Below are 17,153 nucleotides of genomic sequence, written 5' to 3' on the forward strand. Positions count from 1 at the left end.
CTAATGCAAGCCTCTCATCCATGGCCGCATTGAGAAATATTTCACAGAGCCAACGATCATCTGTCTTCGAGCTCTCGCCCAGCTCTGGTCGGCATTGGTAATCCAGATCAAGCATAAGGCTGCGATGATAGTGAAAATCTCCCAGAGTATTGTAGATTTCATGGTCTATTTGTTGATCTTGAACTTGGCAAACGTAACTCTTTTGAATTAGGACAGGGGGCGCCAATGGACGAATATTGAAAGCATCTCATCTAGGATACAATTCACAGGTCCATTGTTTACAATCTATGTATATACGAATCGGATAAATTACCTAGCTCTTCCTTTTTAGAGAAGCAATTCTATTTAATGAGACTTTGGTAATTGATGCGATGCTTTCTTGCATTACATTTTTTGTCATCTTTTTCACCTCTCTTCAAAGAGACGTCCAAGCGACACAGGGTAAAACAATATCAATACAACGAATCTATCCACCATGTCGGTTACGGAGTTTTGGGAACATCTTCCCAATACTACTCTGTTCAGTATCCAAATACCCGACATCGCGGGTTCTTGTAGTAGGCAGGCTGATTCGAAACCCTATCCAAAAATTTGCTTCAAGATAACAAGCACAGGTTGGTCCTTTATAATTGCAGGGCTACGTTTAGATGCACGAGTATTAAATACGAAAGGCATAACTGGTCACGATTTCTCAGCGCAAGGAGAGGGCAATCTAATGACTAAAAGACCGCTAGGAGGCTATCAGGCCCAAAGGGGGACCAAATTAACTCGCAAGGCTGCACTATAGCCCGCTATCAGATTCATCTAGGGCGAAAGAATCGATAATCGGGCACGGCTTATTTCATATTCAAGCCTTAAAGGAAGGGAGGCTGGAATATCCATGCTGGTCGCCTCAACCCATCGACAACTGCACAGAATGAGGAATATCACATGGGGCCTCAAAAGGCCAAGAGGGCCCCCCTGCTTCGAACCGAAGACATGCTTGATATCGATCTCGAATACCTGCCTTGTAGGAACTTTCGCGTTCCCCGAGACAAAAGAATAGCGGGCCAGTCTTAAGCTTTACCAAATCCACGTCCTGGTCGGTATGGAATAAGTGGACGAGCAAGACTTTAGTGGAAAGAACCTGGACATTTCAGGCAAGACTCTGCTTCCTCGGGAGAATATGAGGCAGACCTGTTGGAGGTTGCCTAGGAATCAAATGGCACTAGAATAGCTCACTCAGTCGTAGTTACCACCGACCTGGCTAGCAAAGGCAGTAGAAACGCTGCGGGCATCATCGTCGTCATGAATGTTGTGACCTGGGACACCACGAGTGACACGAAGGCTAGCGGAGCTGCCGCCAAAGACACTGCCGTTGTCGGGAACTCCGGCGCGGTAGGGTTCCCGTCCACCGGATTCAACGTACCGCTTCAGACGGTCAGACTGGCTGAGACTGGGTTGCTTGCTCATGTCGTTGATATTCAAGCCAGCAAGGCTGACCCCGCCCTGGTTGACACTCTGTCCATCGATAATACTGCCAGTAATATCTGACTCGGTGGCTGCAACGGATTCTCCAGCAACACTGGGGGCGCCCTTTGCCCGTCCAGCATTTGCCCGACGACCGCCAGAGAGAGAGGGCCACTGGTCTGCGAAATTTTGAAACATCGGCGGATATCCGGAAGGGAGGCCAACCCCGCCTACAGCAGAGGAATGAACCGAAGAAACATCATCAGGAATATAGCCAACCACGGACCCAGTATCTTGATATTCATTTCGGTGACCATTTCGTCCGTTCATGGTGCCACTTGATGCATTAGATGATGCATTGAAGTTCATCTGGAAGCGCTGGGGACCGCGATAGGCCTGCTTCGGGCGGCTGAACTGAATCAGAGACTCTTGCAGATTGGACAGTGGACCCTCCACCAGGCAATGGCGTTCTTTAAAGTGCTGCAAGAGACAGTTCCAAAGAGGATGCTTGGATAGCACCTTCGGGTTACCCAGAATGACCAGACCGAATCGCGCACGAGTTAGAGCAACGTTGAGACGGCGCGGGTCACTCAAGAAGCCGATACCTTGGTGATCGTTGGAACGAACGCAAGAAAGAATAATGTAATCCTTCTCACGTCCCTGGAACGCATCGACGGATGCCACTTCAATTTCCTTGTAGTGCTCCTTTTTGAATGTACCAGTAGCCTGCATAGAGCTGACGATGTAGCTGCGTTGTCCTTCATACGGAGTGATGATACCGATGTCCCTGGGTTGAACGCCTGCCTTGAAGAAGCGCGTAACAATCTTCTCGACATTGGTGGCTTCAGTGCGGTTGAGATACGATGTTCCTGAGGCTGAGATCTCTTCATTGCCAAGATTCGACCAGAACATCATAGGGTCATCCATCATAGGCCAAGGGAAATCCACGTCCCGACGAAGTCTGTCCTGGATGGTGATACCGTTCTGCAAAGATCCCTCATAGAACATGTTGGAAGGGAACTCAGAAAGACAGGGGTGCATACGGTACTGGACATTGAGGCGGATAGGCGAGCATCCTAGGATGACGAGTCGTTCAAAGAGGGACTGGTTCAAGCCAGCCTTAGCGGCCTTCTTGTTCATAATGACGGGTCCAAGCTGCTGGTGATCGCCAACAAGGACAACCTGCTTACAGCCGAGAACCAAGGGAATCATGCACTCAGGTTCGGCAGATTGGGTCGATTCATCAATCAAGACCGTGCGGAACTTGAGCTTTGCCAAACGAGGATCACCAGCACCAACGCAAGTACAACAGATCACATCGGCATTGTTGAGAATTTCACGCTCGGCGGCACGAGTCACCTGCTTCAACCGCTTCTCATCTTGACTGGATAGCTCGCCAAGCTCTGCCTTCAGTTGATTGAGTTTCACCAGTTCAATGCTGCTATCATTCATGCGAACTTGCTCATGCAGGGAGAGGAAGCCGACAGGGGACTCAACATCCTCGCGAGATTTTGCTGTTACTCGAGCTGTCTTGAGACCAGTGCGGTGGATGCGCTCACAAAGCTGATCAACCGCAACGTTGGATGGGGCACACACCAATACTTGGCCACCGTTGAGCTTCGCAAGGTGATAGATAATGGTAGCTGAAGTCACAGTCTTTCCGGTACCAGGAGGACCTTGAATCAAACTTAGTGGCCGCTGGAGAACACTTTTCACAGCATTTATCTGACTGCCATTGAGATCTGGCAGTCCAGGAACACTGAATTTCTTGGGAATTTGGGTCTTCATCGGAGCGGCGGCAACTTCATGTCCAAGGAGACGGTGGAAAATATAGCCTGACACACTTTGTTCATCGACGGCGAATGTTTTCATGGCCAGTTGCATGCGATCGAAAGAGGTAGACTTCCAAACGTAATCCGCAGTAAAATTGTGTGTACATTCGGTGGGTACAGACTTGTGGTCCCCCTTGGAACGTAATTCGATGGTGACCTCATCGGACTGGTTGTTCGGGATTTTCATGACATATCCGACACCTTCCCACTTAGATCGCAGCTCGCCAGTGTACTTCAAACGCATCTCATCACCCACGGCTAGCTTGACATCTCCAAGCTCCAACTTGGGAAGGACAAAACTGGCAAGGTGCTTGTTGTTCAGACCCAAATCCCATCTGACAATCAACCCATCCTGGGATTGAGATTCCTTGAGTTTTCGGTCATAGTCGGCTTCAATTTTTACCAGAGGACCAAAAATGTTCTGGTATTGATACGCATCATCGTAGCGCAGCAGGACTGGTGCAGGTTCGTCATCTACCGCAGTTGCCTTCTCCAAATCTTCCAGAGTCGCCTGGGAGTTCTCTTTCCACATCTCCTCAAGCTTGGCGATCAACTGCGGGCTAAGATGGCGTGCGCGAAGCTGTTCTTGATCGGACGGCACAGCCACAAGCCAGGGCAGGAAAGATCGGTCCTCAATGAGGGGCTGCCAGCGAGATGTATCCCAATTCATATCCTTTGATGATGGCATTGCGGCGCATGGTTGTCGACAAAGAAGAACCACCACAGTATCTGATTTCGCAGGGATAAAGCCAAGCAGGAAGACATTCTTTGTACCGCAATTATAACATTCGAGGGTAGTATCTCCGAGAGAGGAAGCAGGGTGTAACTGGACTTCCTTATGGCGAGCACGAACAAGGTGGTTGACGATATGCGAAGAAGACGTATTGCCTCTAGCACTGCAGAACCACTTGTTGCACGATAGACACTTCACCACGCTGCTAGGGTTATGGATACCACAGTACCTGGAATACCACTCATTTAGTATATGAAAAGACCAGCTCTCTGAGATGCGAGCACTTACGCGCATGCGTGAGCAGGAAGCTCTCTCTCCTCCTCTGCACTTCCATGCCCCTTCTGATGTCCATTAGTTGGGCCGCCAACTATGCTCTCCAAGTCATCATCCTCTAAGATATCAGAGCCATCATCTTCATCATCATGCCGACGAGGTCGTGCTCTACCAATGTCGCCCACATTATGATCATCCAGCTCCGCTGTCCCGGAGGTGCCATCTCCCAACACCGGATGATAGTTTTCCATAGTGGTTTTGGTTTGTTGATATGGTGGAAAGAGTTTAAGGGTAGACGTCGAAAAATGAAATCACTGTAAGCACAGCATTCGTTTCAAATCAAAAGAGCGTAAGGGCAATCCGGTTGTCCTGTGTGCTTCTCAAGTGCACAGTCCGAGTCTGTGTGCCTGAGGGGCAAAGGAACAGGGGGGCTCTAGAATGTTACAGTGTGAATTAGTGGATTCAACAGATATGAATATACAAGAACTCACATCCAGACCAGCTCTTTGACTCAAAAGCCCGACAAAAGAGAGTGGGAAAGTGCGGAAGGACAAAAAGCCTCTCCGCATTGCGATCCGGATTCTCTATCAGTGGGATCCCACTACGGCAACCAAGTCGGGCCACTAGCGCAGCCCCGGAGTTTGGAAAAAAAAGTTGCCCGCCTCCGTTCACTCGGTGATCAATCAAGCAACATTAGACAAGATCAATATGCTGGTAAGTTCTATTGGCATCAAATCATTTCCAGAAAATTTACTAACCTACTCATAGCGTCGTCAAGCCCGGGAGCGCCGCGACTATCTCTACCGGAGAGCCCTCCAACTTCGCGATGCTTCCATTGCTGAGAAGCGAGCCCAGTTGAAGGCTGCGTTGGCCTCTGGAAAACCTCTCGATCCTTCGATTGCAAATGACAAGTCTCTTCGAGAAGATTTTAAGTTTGACGAATCGAAAGATTCAAATGAGGTTGATATTGACGACGAATATGCCTTGACATCCGGCGTCGTCGATCCTCGCCCGCTGGTCACAACGTCTCGTTCGCCCTCTGCTCGCCTCGGTGCCTTTGCCAAAGAGATTCGCCTCCTCCTCCCAACCTCTATTCGTCTGAACCGTGGTAATCTCGTTCTTCCTGATCTGGTTTCGAGCGCAACCTCGGCTGCTCTTTCCGACATGATTCTGCTGCACGAGCACCGTGGTACTCCTACCGCTCTTACAATTTCACACCTTCCACACGGCCCGACAGCCAGCTTCTCTCTCCACAATGTGCTTTTGCGAGCGGACATCCCGAATTCGGATCGTGGCACGGTTTCCGAGAGTTATCCTCATCTCATCTTTGAGGGCTTCACAACCAAATTGGGCCTTCGTGTTGTACAAATCTTGAAGCATCTCTTCCCGCCGCGTGAGCCCAGCAAGGTTGGCACTCGTGTTGTGAGCTTCGTCAACAAAGAAGATAGCATCGAGGTGCGACACCATGTCTTCGTGAAGACAGATTACCGGCGTGTGGAACTTGCCGAGGTCGGCCCGCGCATGACAATGCGTCTGTTTGAGATTCGCGGAGGAACTCTCGAAAAAGGTTCTACTGGTGACGTTGAATGGGCTCTCACACAGTATACCAGAACCAGCAGGAAAAAGGACTACCTTTGAATTCCCCACAAAGTTTGCATTATGGTGTCGACTGTCGGCGTGAAAAGTGCGGCACAAAGACCTTGATTTTGGCAGAACATGGGTTCGTCCCTTGGCGCATTGGTGTTTGAGGTTATTTTAAAAAAGGCATAATGGCCAATTTATGTACATCATTTCTTTTTATTCAGATACCCTATTTGGGAAAGGGGTTGTCTCAAGCCTTGAAAAAAAAAAGTTTCATTGCATCAACGTTTCCGGAATACCTTACTTGAAACTCCGATTACAGAGTTCAATAGAAATATAAAATAATCTAGAATATGTCCATATATCTCCAGCATCAAACTTTTTCCAGTAAATTTGCTAGCTAATACGTATGTTAAAATTCCTTGCATGTGATGAATATGCCCCCGTGGATACTAGATTAAATGCATGCTGAAATCAGTATATCGCCAATCCATTTAATTTCAGTCTGGTCCAGGTTCTGCATCTAGTCTCAATTCATGGGGTTCTCCACATTTTCACCTTGAGTTCATGTTGACACAGAATTTTTGTTCTTGCAAATGCCGTCAAACCTGCTATGTAAAAAAAACCCTGAGGCGAAGTAGGGCTTTTTGCACTTATAGGCCTAATTGAGCCCTCGTGTGTCACACGTCCTGCAGCTTGGAGGGGCTCTCAATGGGAACATTTGAAGTCGAAGAAGGCGAAAAGTTCATGAGGTAATTCGTAAAAATGTTCGTCCTGGATTCGAAGGAATACCAGTTTTGGGGAACAGGCGAGGGCTGGCCTTCTGGATCCAGTCTAGGGCCAGGCAAATTTCCATCTTCTTTATTCTCCCATTCCTTGCCTGTCTGTAACGTGAAGAATGCTTTGAATGAATTGATGGCCACGGTCGAATTACTCTTCGGCGGGGCGAGTTGTTCGACTCTAGAAGTGCCCACTCGGCTGTACTTCGCAAAGGTGGAGTAGGTTGGAGGCGTTGTAGGGAATTCGAAGATCTATGATTTATTGTTAAAAGCCCATTCAAGCAGTTAAAAACTTAACGCAAAATCATTAAAACTCACTGCCAGACGGTACTTCTCTCGTGAACGTGGCAGCTGGCCCAATCGAATTAGGGTTGCATCCCAGGCCTCCCCTGTTTGTGGATCTCGATGGATTTTTTTCTTTGCTGTGTGGACATCAGTAAGTAGAACCAATTTGATACTTGCTCAAACTAAGGCTAAATGAAAATAAGACAACATCCTTGTTCTTTGCACTTCCCCACCTTTTAGACCATTGGATGGCTTTCGTTCGATAAATGGGTCTTCTGTGTTCCGGATATATATTAGTGCCCTAAAGACCTGGATATGATGATACATGCATACGAATTTGTGCCCTGGAGGCGCCAGAGCCATTATTGTCCGCTTTGGCCTTTTTATTCCCCTTGATCAAACTTTCAAGAAGGTAGGGGCCCACTGGCTTAGGTCGACGGTTTTTGGAGAGCAATGACTCGGATAGCCAGTCGTAAGACACGATCTTGATGGTGCCCACATTCTTGGCATCTTGCACTGTACCCAGCATGTTAGGTCCCTGGGCAAACTCTATCAAACATATTATGAATGATTCAGCCTTACCGAGTTTTTCTTTATCTTTGTAAGCTTTCCTCGTTGTAATAAGATGCGTGACGGTGTTATCAACTTCCACTGAAAACTTGCCGCCGTTAGCACGGATCCACTGGGGAATCCTATCCTTGTATGCCAGGTTGCCAACGCAACAAGCGTGAATTTTGTCGAATGTTTTACCCATTTTGGAGGCTCTTCGTAGAAGTTCATGAGTGATGGTGATGAAGGATGAATTGTTCAATTGGGTATGTCGCGGATGTTGGCAGGAAGGGTAGATATTCTCCCAGAATTTGTGGGGAGAGAAGAATGATGGGATTGAAAAGGATGTTGTCTCTGAGAGAGAGGAAGTTAGGAAATCGGCAAGGTTGAAATGACGGCCAGTCAGATCGTCAAGTGGATTTTCGATGAATCAGTAAATGGGGCAGGCAAAGGGTCAGGTAATGAAGGATGTCAAGGCTTCGAGTGAGTTGATTGTGTATTGAATCTGATATCACTCACATCAGCAGTGAATCAAATGAGGATAAAGAAATAAAAAAAAGAAAAACTAATGTAGGTGAATGAAAAAATGAGATGAACCAAATAAGCCCGGTAGATATCACATTTCTATGAAATAATGCGAAACATGGTTCGAGTGAGAAAAGAAGTCACCCCATTAACCGAAAAGAAAGTCTACCTAAATTCAAAATTGAAACCCAAATCCCCGATTCAATCATGCACGAACGCTTTTGGCAGCCTTGACGAAGGCATGGATCTTGTCTAGATCTTGAGTGCCATTAGTCTCCACTCCAGAGCTGACATCTAATCCAACCACCTTTGACCCTGACTCGCCAAGCTTCTTGACGGTCTCCACGACATTTTCAGGGTTCAGCCCTCCAGCAAGAATGACTCGTAAGCCTTCATCGCTGTCAAGGACCTTCTGGACCCCGGCTCCCTCGAGCAACTGGCCTGATCCTCCAGCGCCAGAGTCGAGCAACGGAAGAGTGTGATATGCCCTTCGAGAGATACCAATGTCCCCAGGGGCAAACTTTCGGATAACAGGGACAGGAATCAGGCTTGCCCACTCCAGAGGCTCCGACCCATGGAGTTGCACAACATCGAGTTCTAACTTTTGTTGCTGAGCAAGAACGTATGATAATGGTTGGTTCATAAAGACACCGACAAGCAGCGCGCGTGAAGGATGGCGGAGAATGTTAGTTGAATGCTCAAACCATTCCGTAGATGTAGCTTTGGATGTTTGCTGAGATATAGCCTTAGTATCCGGTCGTGGGGTTGACTTGACAACTTTAGAGATGCGCAAAGCTACATCATCCGGGACGCATCGTGACCGTCCTTGAACCATTATCATGCCAATGAGATCAGCCCCAGCATCAATGGCAGCCTTTGCTGCGTCCTCCGAGCGGGTTCCACAGATCTTCACCAAGGGGGTGGTGGCTGAATAAGTTCGATTAGTGGAACCTCCCAAGAGCTCCGCTACAAATGCCGATGTATCCGGTGCCCGCATCAGTGCTTCTCCCACGAGGATAGCCTTCACACCATCTTTCTTGTAAGCCTGCACATCATTGGGGCCCGTGATGCCACTCAGGGCACAGACAATCGTGGTCTCCGGTACTTGGTCCATTAGGCGACTTGTAGTCCCCAGATCAACCTCGAAGCTAGTGAGATCACGGTTGTTGACACCAATTACCTCAGAACCGAGATCCACAGCAATCTTCATCTCCTCTGGAGTATTGACTTCGACAAGAGGCTCCATGCCGAGGCTGCGAGAGTAGTTGTATAGCCTTGTAAGAAGCTCGATAGGAAGCATTTTCACAATGAGAAGAACAGTATCGGCACCAGCAAGACGTGCCTCCAGAATCTGATATTCGTCAAATACAAATTCCTTTCGGAGGATAGCTGGTCGATTAGCGAGGCCTTCAAAGCTCTGGCGGACTGCCCGAAGGTCGTCAATGGTACCCTTAAACCATTCCGGTTCGGTGAGCACAGAAATGACACTCGCACCAGCCTTAGCATACTCGCGAGCTTGAGCAGGAGCACACACATCCGCCGAAATTATGCCCTTGGAGGGTGATGCCCTTTTAATCTCTGCCATGAGAGAGAGGGGGTAGTCTGACTGTCTCAGGCGGTCAGGGAAAGAAATCTGGGGCGGCGCAATGTTCAAATCATAAGCTGCCTGAAGAGCCTCCGGGCGCAAAGCATGGATCTTCTTCTGCTCGGCGACGGCGTTCCTGCGATGGGCATAAATCTTCTCCAGGATGGAGACTTTCTTGTCGACCACGACCGGGGCAGCAGCCTTGGAGGTAGCGCTAGTCTTGTTTCCCTCCCAGGTTCCCGAGGTGAGCTTCAGGAAATTTCGGAACATGGTTCGACCGTACTCAGTTAGGATGCTCTCGGGGTGGAATTGCACACCTTCCACGGCGAGCTCTTTATGTCTCACACCCATGATGACGCTGTTGCCACTACCATTCTCGAGGTCGGCCCACGAGGTCACTTCCATGCAATCCGGAACAGTCGAATGTGTTCCAGCGAGGGAGTGGTACCGGGTGACCAAGACCCCACTCGGCAGCCCGGCATATACACCCTTTGAGTCATGCTTCAAAACCGAGGTCTTGCCATGAAGGATCTCACCAGTAACGTCCACTTTACCACCGAAAGTAGTGATCATGCACTGTTGTCCCATGCACACACCGAAGATCGGGATTTTGCCGCTGAAGTGTTTGATCGCAGCATTGCTTATTCCAGCATCGGTCTCCGGGTGGCCGGGACCTGGGCTGATGACTAGTTGAGTCGGGTTCTTTGCAATTAGGTCTTCCACAGTAACCTCGTCATTCCGGTAAACTGTAACTGTTGCACCTTCGAGGACGAGGTATTGGTAGACATTCCAGGTAAAGGAATCGTAGTTGTCAATCAGAATGACATTGGTGGCCGTGTCCAAGCGGGCAACTTTGGTGGGATGGTGGGGGGAGTGGTCGACAAGATCGGCCATGGCTGCTTGAATTGCCGGAGTTGGGGATCTGGAGGAGAAGTACGGTCAGAGAGGAGGGAGTAGAAGAAGACACTATTCGAAAACCAATTTCTCGACTCACCAGGGGTAGATATAGTCAACCTGCAGCCAGCGCTCAGGAAGTCTCCGGTGACACAAGGCAAAAAGGAAAGCGGGCGACTTTGCTGACGCTCACCGCCCGGCACTAAACCCAGATAGGCAGTGCGGATTGTTGACCCAGACGCGGTGAAAGAAGCTGCAGGCTCTGTTTTTGGACCTTTCCGGAGCTATAAGAGCGATCGCTTGGTTGGACCATCACCTCCCTAGGAGGAATCCTTTGACCGCTTATTCAATCCTATGATGCTCTAATTGCCTTGCCAAATGGCTCCCGTCCCGGAGGCTTATTTCCCGTCCCTGGACAAGTGCTTTTCCGGGGACATCCAACTCTTGTACGCCTCCCCGACCCTCATTTGTTGCTTTGGAGGGAATACTGATGTGCCCGCAGGTCTTGGAGAAGAGCATTCCTGTATACTAATAACCCCAACGCACACGTCGATGACGAAAACCATGTCGCTGCCTTCCTATCGCATCCCGAAAGCACTCGGCTCCTGTCTGGAAGCTTGCACTCTTTCCCGGGTCCTTCCAAAGCATTGAAGGGCGACTTCGATTCGAAAACAGCTGCAATAAATGTCGAGACAAACTCTAAAAGCTCTTTTGATCTGAACGAGATCAAGGCGGACGCACAATGGCTTAGTGAAAAGGCCAAAATCGACGAGATCACGGCCCTGCGCATCACGATTCTTGAATGGCAGAACCGTCCGGCAACGCGCTTGACAACAACTTTTTCCAGCGAGGAGGCTACAAGCCTGCAAAGTGCAACAGGCACTGATAATCTTCGTGTTTCCGTGGCAGGCCCAAATTTAAACAGCATTCTCAAACAAACTCCGAACGATGGCGGTGTCTCCTCATTCGACTCGGAAACAAACAGGCGGTTGCGGCTACGAAGTCTCTATCTATCTGAGAGAAGCCACCTTTTGAAGACATTTCGCAAGCTCCTAGTTCTGTCTTCACATGGCTCGTTGACCAATTCAATCCAGCCCACCAAACACGAAAGCGAATTGATTGATATGGGAACAACACTACTCGCGGAGAAGTCGACTGGAGGTGGAATGCATCCATTTATTGAAGAATGCATCAAGGCAATCCGTGAGAGGTTGGAGGAGTTGGAGACCAACGGCTCCTGGTTGGGAACAGAGGAAAGCAATAGGGAAACAGAAGATATCTGGAGGACGACTCTTGTTGAAGAGATCATTCATATCCTACAGATCATGTTTCACCAACTTCGCGCATGCGAAGAAATACCGACAGGGGAACTTTTTGTGTCTTGGCTCAAACTCATGGCAGAGTATGACTTCTTGGAGATATTACAAGTGGTATGTTCCAGCTTCGCTTACTCCAGAATCAGAACTAAAAGTTAACCCCTATTTAGCCATGTGAGCAACCGATCGAGGTCTTGTTGCCTCTTCAGTCCTTTGTGTTATTAACCACCTTGGCCTTTCTAAACCTCCCTCGAGCTATCACTTCCATCATAAACCAGCAACATTCACAGAAGACCTCATCTGGAAAAACGCCCTACTTCCTTGCCAAAGATACAATTTCTCAAATCAACGAGATTCTTCTGAGTGCATGCTCTCGGCTAAATACAGTCAGGCCCGCTGCATTCTCATGGGGGTTGATCTTACATACGCTGAGCGAGATAGCCGTGAATGACAAGGAAATCCGAGAAATGGAGCAGTTTCGCAATGCGGTCGATTCATTCAAGTCGAACACCCAAAATACTGGCTTTTCACAGTCCTCAGAACCCTCTGTATACGAGAAGCTACTCGAGGCTGCCCAAACACCACATTTTACCGTGGAAAATGCTGTCAACGAGTTAACATCCGAAAGACTTAGAGAATTGGCATTCGAGCAGATCATTACTGTATCCACCAAATCCGGGTTGATGTCTGCAATTGACGATGGGTTAACTAGCCAATGGATTCGTTTAACATTCCTTGACATTATCCAAGCTGCTACAATGTACTTGGATTACTCGCCAGAGATCTTGGAGTCGGTACTGGCTATCTTGTCAGGCACCTCTGATGGCTTGTCATGGGCCCCAGCAAGCTCTTTAGGATCTGCTCATGACCCTAAATCCGTTTTCGCCAACGATAATACCTTGATGACCAAAATCTTTCGCATCGCCCGATCTCGCTTCCCTTACGAAACAGTCCCCTTCCTCAAACTCTGCCGCGCTCTGGTAAGCGGTGATTTTATCAACGACGATGGGCTGCCTGATATTCTAGAGGAAATGGAAAACATGGACACTTTCACTCAGATTGTTCCGACGTCGTTTCAAGGATATGAGACAATCCGTGAGGATGAGAATGCCGACCTTGTGTCTCTCACTCGCGCTCTTCCAATGTTTGAGTCTAGTTCTCGCAATCGCCTGCTGGAACATGAGACGAGCAGCGCTTTGATCATAAGCGGCTCGTCAGAAATTCCAACTGCAACTGTCGGCCAAGTCATCTCTGAATCAAAACCTGCGGTCATCATGTGGCAGCATCAGTACTCATTTTTGAGCTACCTTGGAAGTTGGTTGGAAGAATGGAGTGAAAGCGGCGCTCATTCCTCGGGCTGGGATTTCGAGACTGGGACTGAGATTATCGGGCTCCTGGCAGATCTTGTTGCGAATGCCAAAGATGTCCGCACGCATAGTTCACCAGGTGCAAGCGCCAAAAGGATTCTGGAAATGGCCAGCGACGGACTTTCTCGACAAGGCGATATTATCTCGGTTATTCTAGATATCTTCGAGCGCAACCTACAAAGCATTGGATCCCGAGCTGACTCTCTGAACGGATTGGACCCGATCATGGCTTGTTTGCTGTTTATCCAGGAAGTCCTCAAGGTGATCCCAAGCCGAATCTGGCCTTTCCTGAGCCGTAGCAGCTTCATTGGGTCGGATGGTAAAGGTGGAGTGATGTCCGCAATCACATCGGCAATGGAAATTCCAGCTGGAGAATACCCATTTCTTCTGAGCTGTGTGAAGCTTTTCGAGGCAACTGTGGATGATGCTGCGTCCCGCGCAGTGTTACGAAAGAGCCCCGGCAGTGTTGCGGGCAAGTCCACCATTGCCTCTGACTGGAGTGCCGGCATTCCCTCCCATGTCATGCGAACCATTCTCTTGAACTTTACCCGGGTGATGGCAGAGATCTTCAACAGCAATGGAAACTGGAGATTCAATTCCCCAGAGCAGCGCTTCCAAATCAATCGAATTCTGGCAAATTCGTTTGATCGGATTTTGTATTACGCCTACGGAGTCAATGATACCGTGAAATTGGAAGCCAAGATCTCCGGAGTCTTCTCTGAGTCTGCAGTCTATCTCCTGGATATGCTACGGCCTAAGTCTACAGCTGACTTGCCTTTCAACCCAATTCTCCGTCTAGTTTCGGACGGCCTCCAAACGCCGCCGACGCTCCACCTCCGCTATCTTTCTTTGGTTGAGAAACAAGTCACATCTACATTGGACCTTTGCATCAAGCTGGTCCAGGCGGCGCGCCTTGCAGAACAGCCGGCATCCCTTCTGGAGGAGCAGCTGTTCAAAGCGACACCAGTGCTGGTCAAACTTTATGCACTGCATGATAACTATCGACTGCCGGTCGTGAAATTGCTTGAGATCCTTATCACCACAGCTGCGGCAGACCCAGATAACGAACCTCCATCTCTTGTCGGTCATCTGGGTGCCGAATCATCCTGTCTATTCCTCGACGTTCTCTCTCAGCTTGACAAGCCGATTACTGATAAGACCCTCCTGCTTTCAGTGTGGGACTTATTGTCCACCTTTGTCAGCAAGCGTCAACAATGGCTGGCAGTCTTTATTCTGACTGGTGCTTCTCCTCGTCAGACTTTGAAAAAACTAAGTAAGACAGATAGCCCTGGTATGAGAGGCGTACCGTTTTTGCGAATGGCTCTCGATAGATTGTCCACTATTGAGAACGAAGAACCTCAAGTGGCTTTAGCACTTCTGGAGTTTGTCTCGCGGGCCCAAGAAAACTGGCCTTGGGCCACGCCCCATCTGAAAAATCACTCGTCATTCTTCAACAGCATCGTGAACTACGTTTCAAAATTACAAATCTCATCACTTTCTGTGACGAATCAAATTTTTGCCACACGGATTGCCGCTGTTGTCGCCGACATTTGTGCTGTCTATTTGCATTCGGCGAAGGAATCAAATGATTTGAGTTTTGTCAAGACATTGATTCCTCTGGTTCAATGGTACGCTAAGGATGCAGTAGAGGTCTCAGCCTACAACTCATCCTTGCATGCCAATTTGAAAAAGAATTTTGAAATGCGGTACTCTGGCTGTAAAGTGGTTGATTTCAAGAGGACTCCTCTGGAGAATCGCACCCTAGGACGTGATTACTACTACGATCTTACCATGGGACAAAAATCACTATCTTACGACTTTGCGTGGGCTGGATCTCGAAAGGACGGATTTCTTCAGGAGTTTGAGCGTGCCAACATCAACCTCTCACTTGTTGAAGCGCAAGTGGTACGTTCCTTACTGTTTTCTTATGATTCGTTTCCAACACTAACATTTCTGGCGAACAAATAGTCTCTCCTCAACAGTTGGAAATTCTTTGCCATTGAGCACTGTGCAGACTTCATGCCAGACCGTGAGATCCAAAAATCCATGGCTGTGGTGGCCCAGAACTGTCTCGAGGCAAACACCCGCAGTGTACCCCCAGAAGCTATCTTTGAACGTATCCAACAGGTACGAGTAGACTTTGCTCAGGCTCTTCTGCAACGGTTAGTGGAGGTTCAGGCCCACGGGGCGGAGGCTTTTCGATTACTCGATGTTGTTTACAGAACACTGCGTTCCCGTCACCGGACGTATGAAGAGGCTTTGATCAGTGACGATACAGAGCATTATCGATCTTTGCTGAATATTTTGTTCTTGGCTCTTCAATTCCACTTGCCAGGGCTCAATCGTACCAATCCTGAAGCCCTCAACAAACAGACCGCTATCTCATCTGACGTGAATGTGGTTGTGGAGATTGTCAAGACAGTTGTCGCGCAAGGCTTCAAGTCTCTCACCACCTACCTGCATGAGCAGCCGGAAAAATGCACACCGAAGGATTTCGCTATCATTATTGCCATTTTCCAAACCTGTCTGCAGGTGAAGAATGCGGACCGGTTCTATGAACACATTGCCTTCCAAGTTGAGGACAACGACATCGCACGCCATGCCACCACTTTGTTCTCCTGGGCTGATCAGCTGGCTGTGGCCGGTGACCCGATCTATGGCGAACTCAGTCTCTCGATCCTGGTCAAGATGTCCACCCTGCCCCTGTTGGCGGAGCATCTCGCCGTGGAGGCCGTCTTAATGAAGTTGTCGACATGCCGTCTGACCAATATCCTGCGCCAACCCAAGGGCTTCGGTCCATTCGACCCCATTCCCCGGCTATATACCATCTGGACGACTGGAATTCTTCCCTTATGTCTGAACCTGCTTTACAATGTCGTACGCGCCGCTCCCGAGGTTGCCGCCTTCCTCAACCAGTTCGAAGGACAACTGAACCGTGCTGCCGAGTCCTTCTCGACTCCCCATGCAACCGCATCCTCGGTCCCGTCCACTCAATGGATCAGCCTGAGCATGGCTTCTGAGACGTATTCGCTGTCTCTCATCTCCTTCATCCTGAATAGATTCCGTGAGGCCGGTCCCAGCGCTGGACTGGACTCCCACTCGATCCAGGAGCTGCGGTGGGATAAGAACCAGGTCAAGGAAGATATTGAAGATCTCCTTGGGCGCCCTGCTGTCTTGCGCACTCGTATTGTGGCAACCAACGAGAAGGAAGTTGAATGGTCGCGGCAGAAGCCAGCGGACTCTGCATCGGGTGCCGAGACCCGACTGGAGGAGAAGGTTATTGCGGAGCTGAAAGCAGCCGTGGCATGTTTAGGTGGAGAGGAGGAATCATGATGCTCATGTCTCTTTTTATTTCATAGCCTCTTTTTGCCTTCGGCTTTCTATTCTTTGCTTTACTTTTTGTTGGTTTGGGCTGGGAGAAGGGGTGTCGCAGATCCAAGAAATCTTTCTTGACTTTTTTTGCATGGGGTTCAATTGAGGTCATTTGCATTCGCCCTCGATACAACTGTAGCTAGATTCAATCTAGACACATTCTTAATCGTGTCGCTTGTGCGGTTCATCATTTGGGGCCTTGGGGGGCTGTGGTGTTTTGTAGTTGAAAAAGCGGAGGAGCCCCAAGCATACGTCATGGGCTTTTTTACCCCGGTTTTCAGACATTCAGATCTCACACTGCATAGTCGAATTGTTGATTGTTTTCACATCAATCGCAAATTTTGGATTCTTGAGATGAATACCATTACTTATATCTGAGTCTTCGCTTCTATTGCCCGCCTTTCAGTTTAGTAACTTCCTCTTCTGCTTTGTCCTCGGTTCAAGCACGCTCCACCTCGGATCCCCCGCATGCATAACCGACTTATGCGGGGAAGGACCGACTTATCCGGACGACAATTTGGCCTTCGCAGCTCCAAGACCTGGCTATATGGCTATATGTAGTTATGCAGCGGGAATAAGAGCTACTTTGTGCAGTTTTCCTCTTGCTCGTCTC

General features: G+C 48.9%; 5 protein-coding genes across 5 annotated transcripts; 2 read left to right on the top strand and 3 right to left on the bottom strand.

The window, feature by feature from the left end:
- Positions 1 to 1,221: 1,221 nt before the first annotated feature.
- Positions 1,222 to 4,538, bottom strand: N7462_005638 (putative regulator of nonsense transcripts; the record flags this gene model as incomplete). Its single annotated transcript, XM_057077356.1, has 2 exons — positions 1,222 to 4,243; positions 4,303 to 4,538. 2 exons carry the CDS (start codon positions 4,536 to 4,538, stop codon positions 1,222 to 1,224), a joined length of 3,258 nt encoding a protein of 1,085 aa, XP_056932936.1.
- A 457-nt stretch (positions 4,539 to 4,995) lies between these two features.
- Positions 4,996 to 5,925, top strand: N7462_005639 (snoRNA-binding rRNA-processing protein IMP4; the record flags this gene model as incomplete). The annotated part of the gene is made up of 2 exons (XM_057077357.1): positions 4,996 to 5,001; positions 5,056 to 5,925. 2 exons carry the CDS (start codon positions 4,996 to 4,998, stop codon positions 5,923 to 5,925), a joined length of 876 nt encoding a protein of 291 aa, XP_056932937.1.
- Positions 5,926 to 6,548: 623 nt separating this feature from the next.
- On the bottom strand, positions 6,549 to 7,686 carry N7462_005640 (BRCT domain protein; the record flags this gene model as incomplete). The annotated part of the gene is made up of 4 exons (XM_057077358.1): positions 6,549 to 6,899; positions 6,966 to 7,069; positions 7,266 to 7,448; positions 7,515 to 7,686. The coding sequence occupies 4 exons, from the start codon at positions 7,684 to 7,686 to the stop codon at positions 6,549 to 6,551; spliced, it is 810 nt and encodes a 269-aa protein (XP_056932938.1).
- Positions 7,687 to 8,211: 525 nt separating this feature from the next.
- N7462_005641 (bifunctional anthranilate synthase/indole-3-glycerol-phosphate synthase) lies at positions 8,212 to 10,485 on the bottom strand (the record flags this gene model as incomplete). Its single annotated transcript, XM_057077359.1, has 1 exon — positions 8,212 to 10,485. The coding sequence occupies one exon, from the start codon at positions 10,483 to 10,485 to the stop codon at positions 8,212 to 8,214; it is 2,274 nt and encodes a 757-aa protein (XP_056932939.1).
- A 378-nt stretch (positions 10,486 to 10,863) lies between these two features.
- Positions 10,864 to 16,501, top strand: N7462_005642 (nucleoporin; the record flags this gene model as incomplete). Its single annotated transcript, XM_057077360.1, has 4 exons — positions 10,864 to 10,931; positions 10,988 to 11,915; positions 11,972 to 15,073; positions 15,137 to 16,501. The coding sequence occupies 4 exons, from the start codon at positions 10,864 to 10,866 to the stop codon at positions 16,499 to 16,501; spliced, it is 5,463 nt and encodes a 1,820-aa protein (XP_056932940.1).
- Between the last annotated feature and the right edge of the window lie 652 nt (positions 16,502 to 17,153).

The sequence above is a fragment of the Penicillium macrosclerotiorum genome (genome assembly GCF_028827735.1).
Source record: "Penicillium macrosclerotiorum strain IBT 26536 chromosome Unknown utg000006l_segment0_segment0, whole genome shotgun sequence".
Classification (NCBI taxonomy): Eukaryota; Fungi; Ascomycota; class Eurotiomycetes; order Eurotiales; family Aspergillaceae; genus Penicillium; species Penicillium macrosclerotiorum.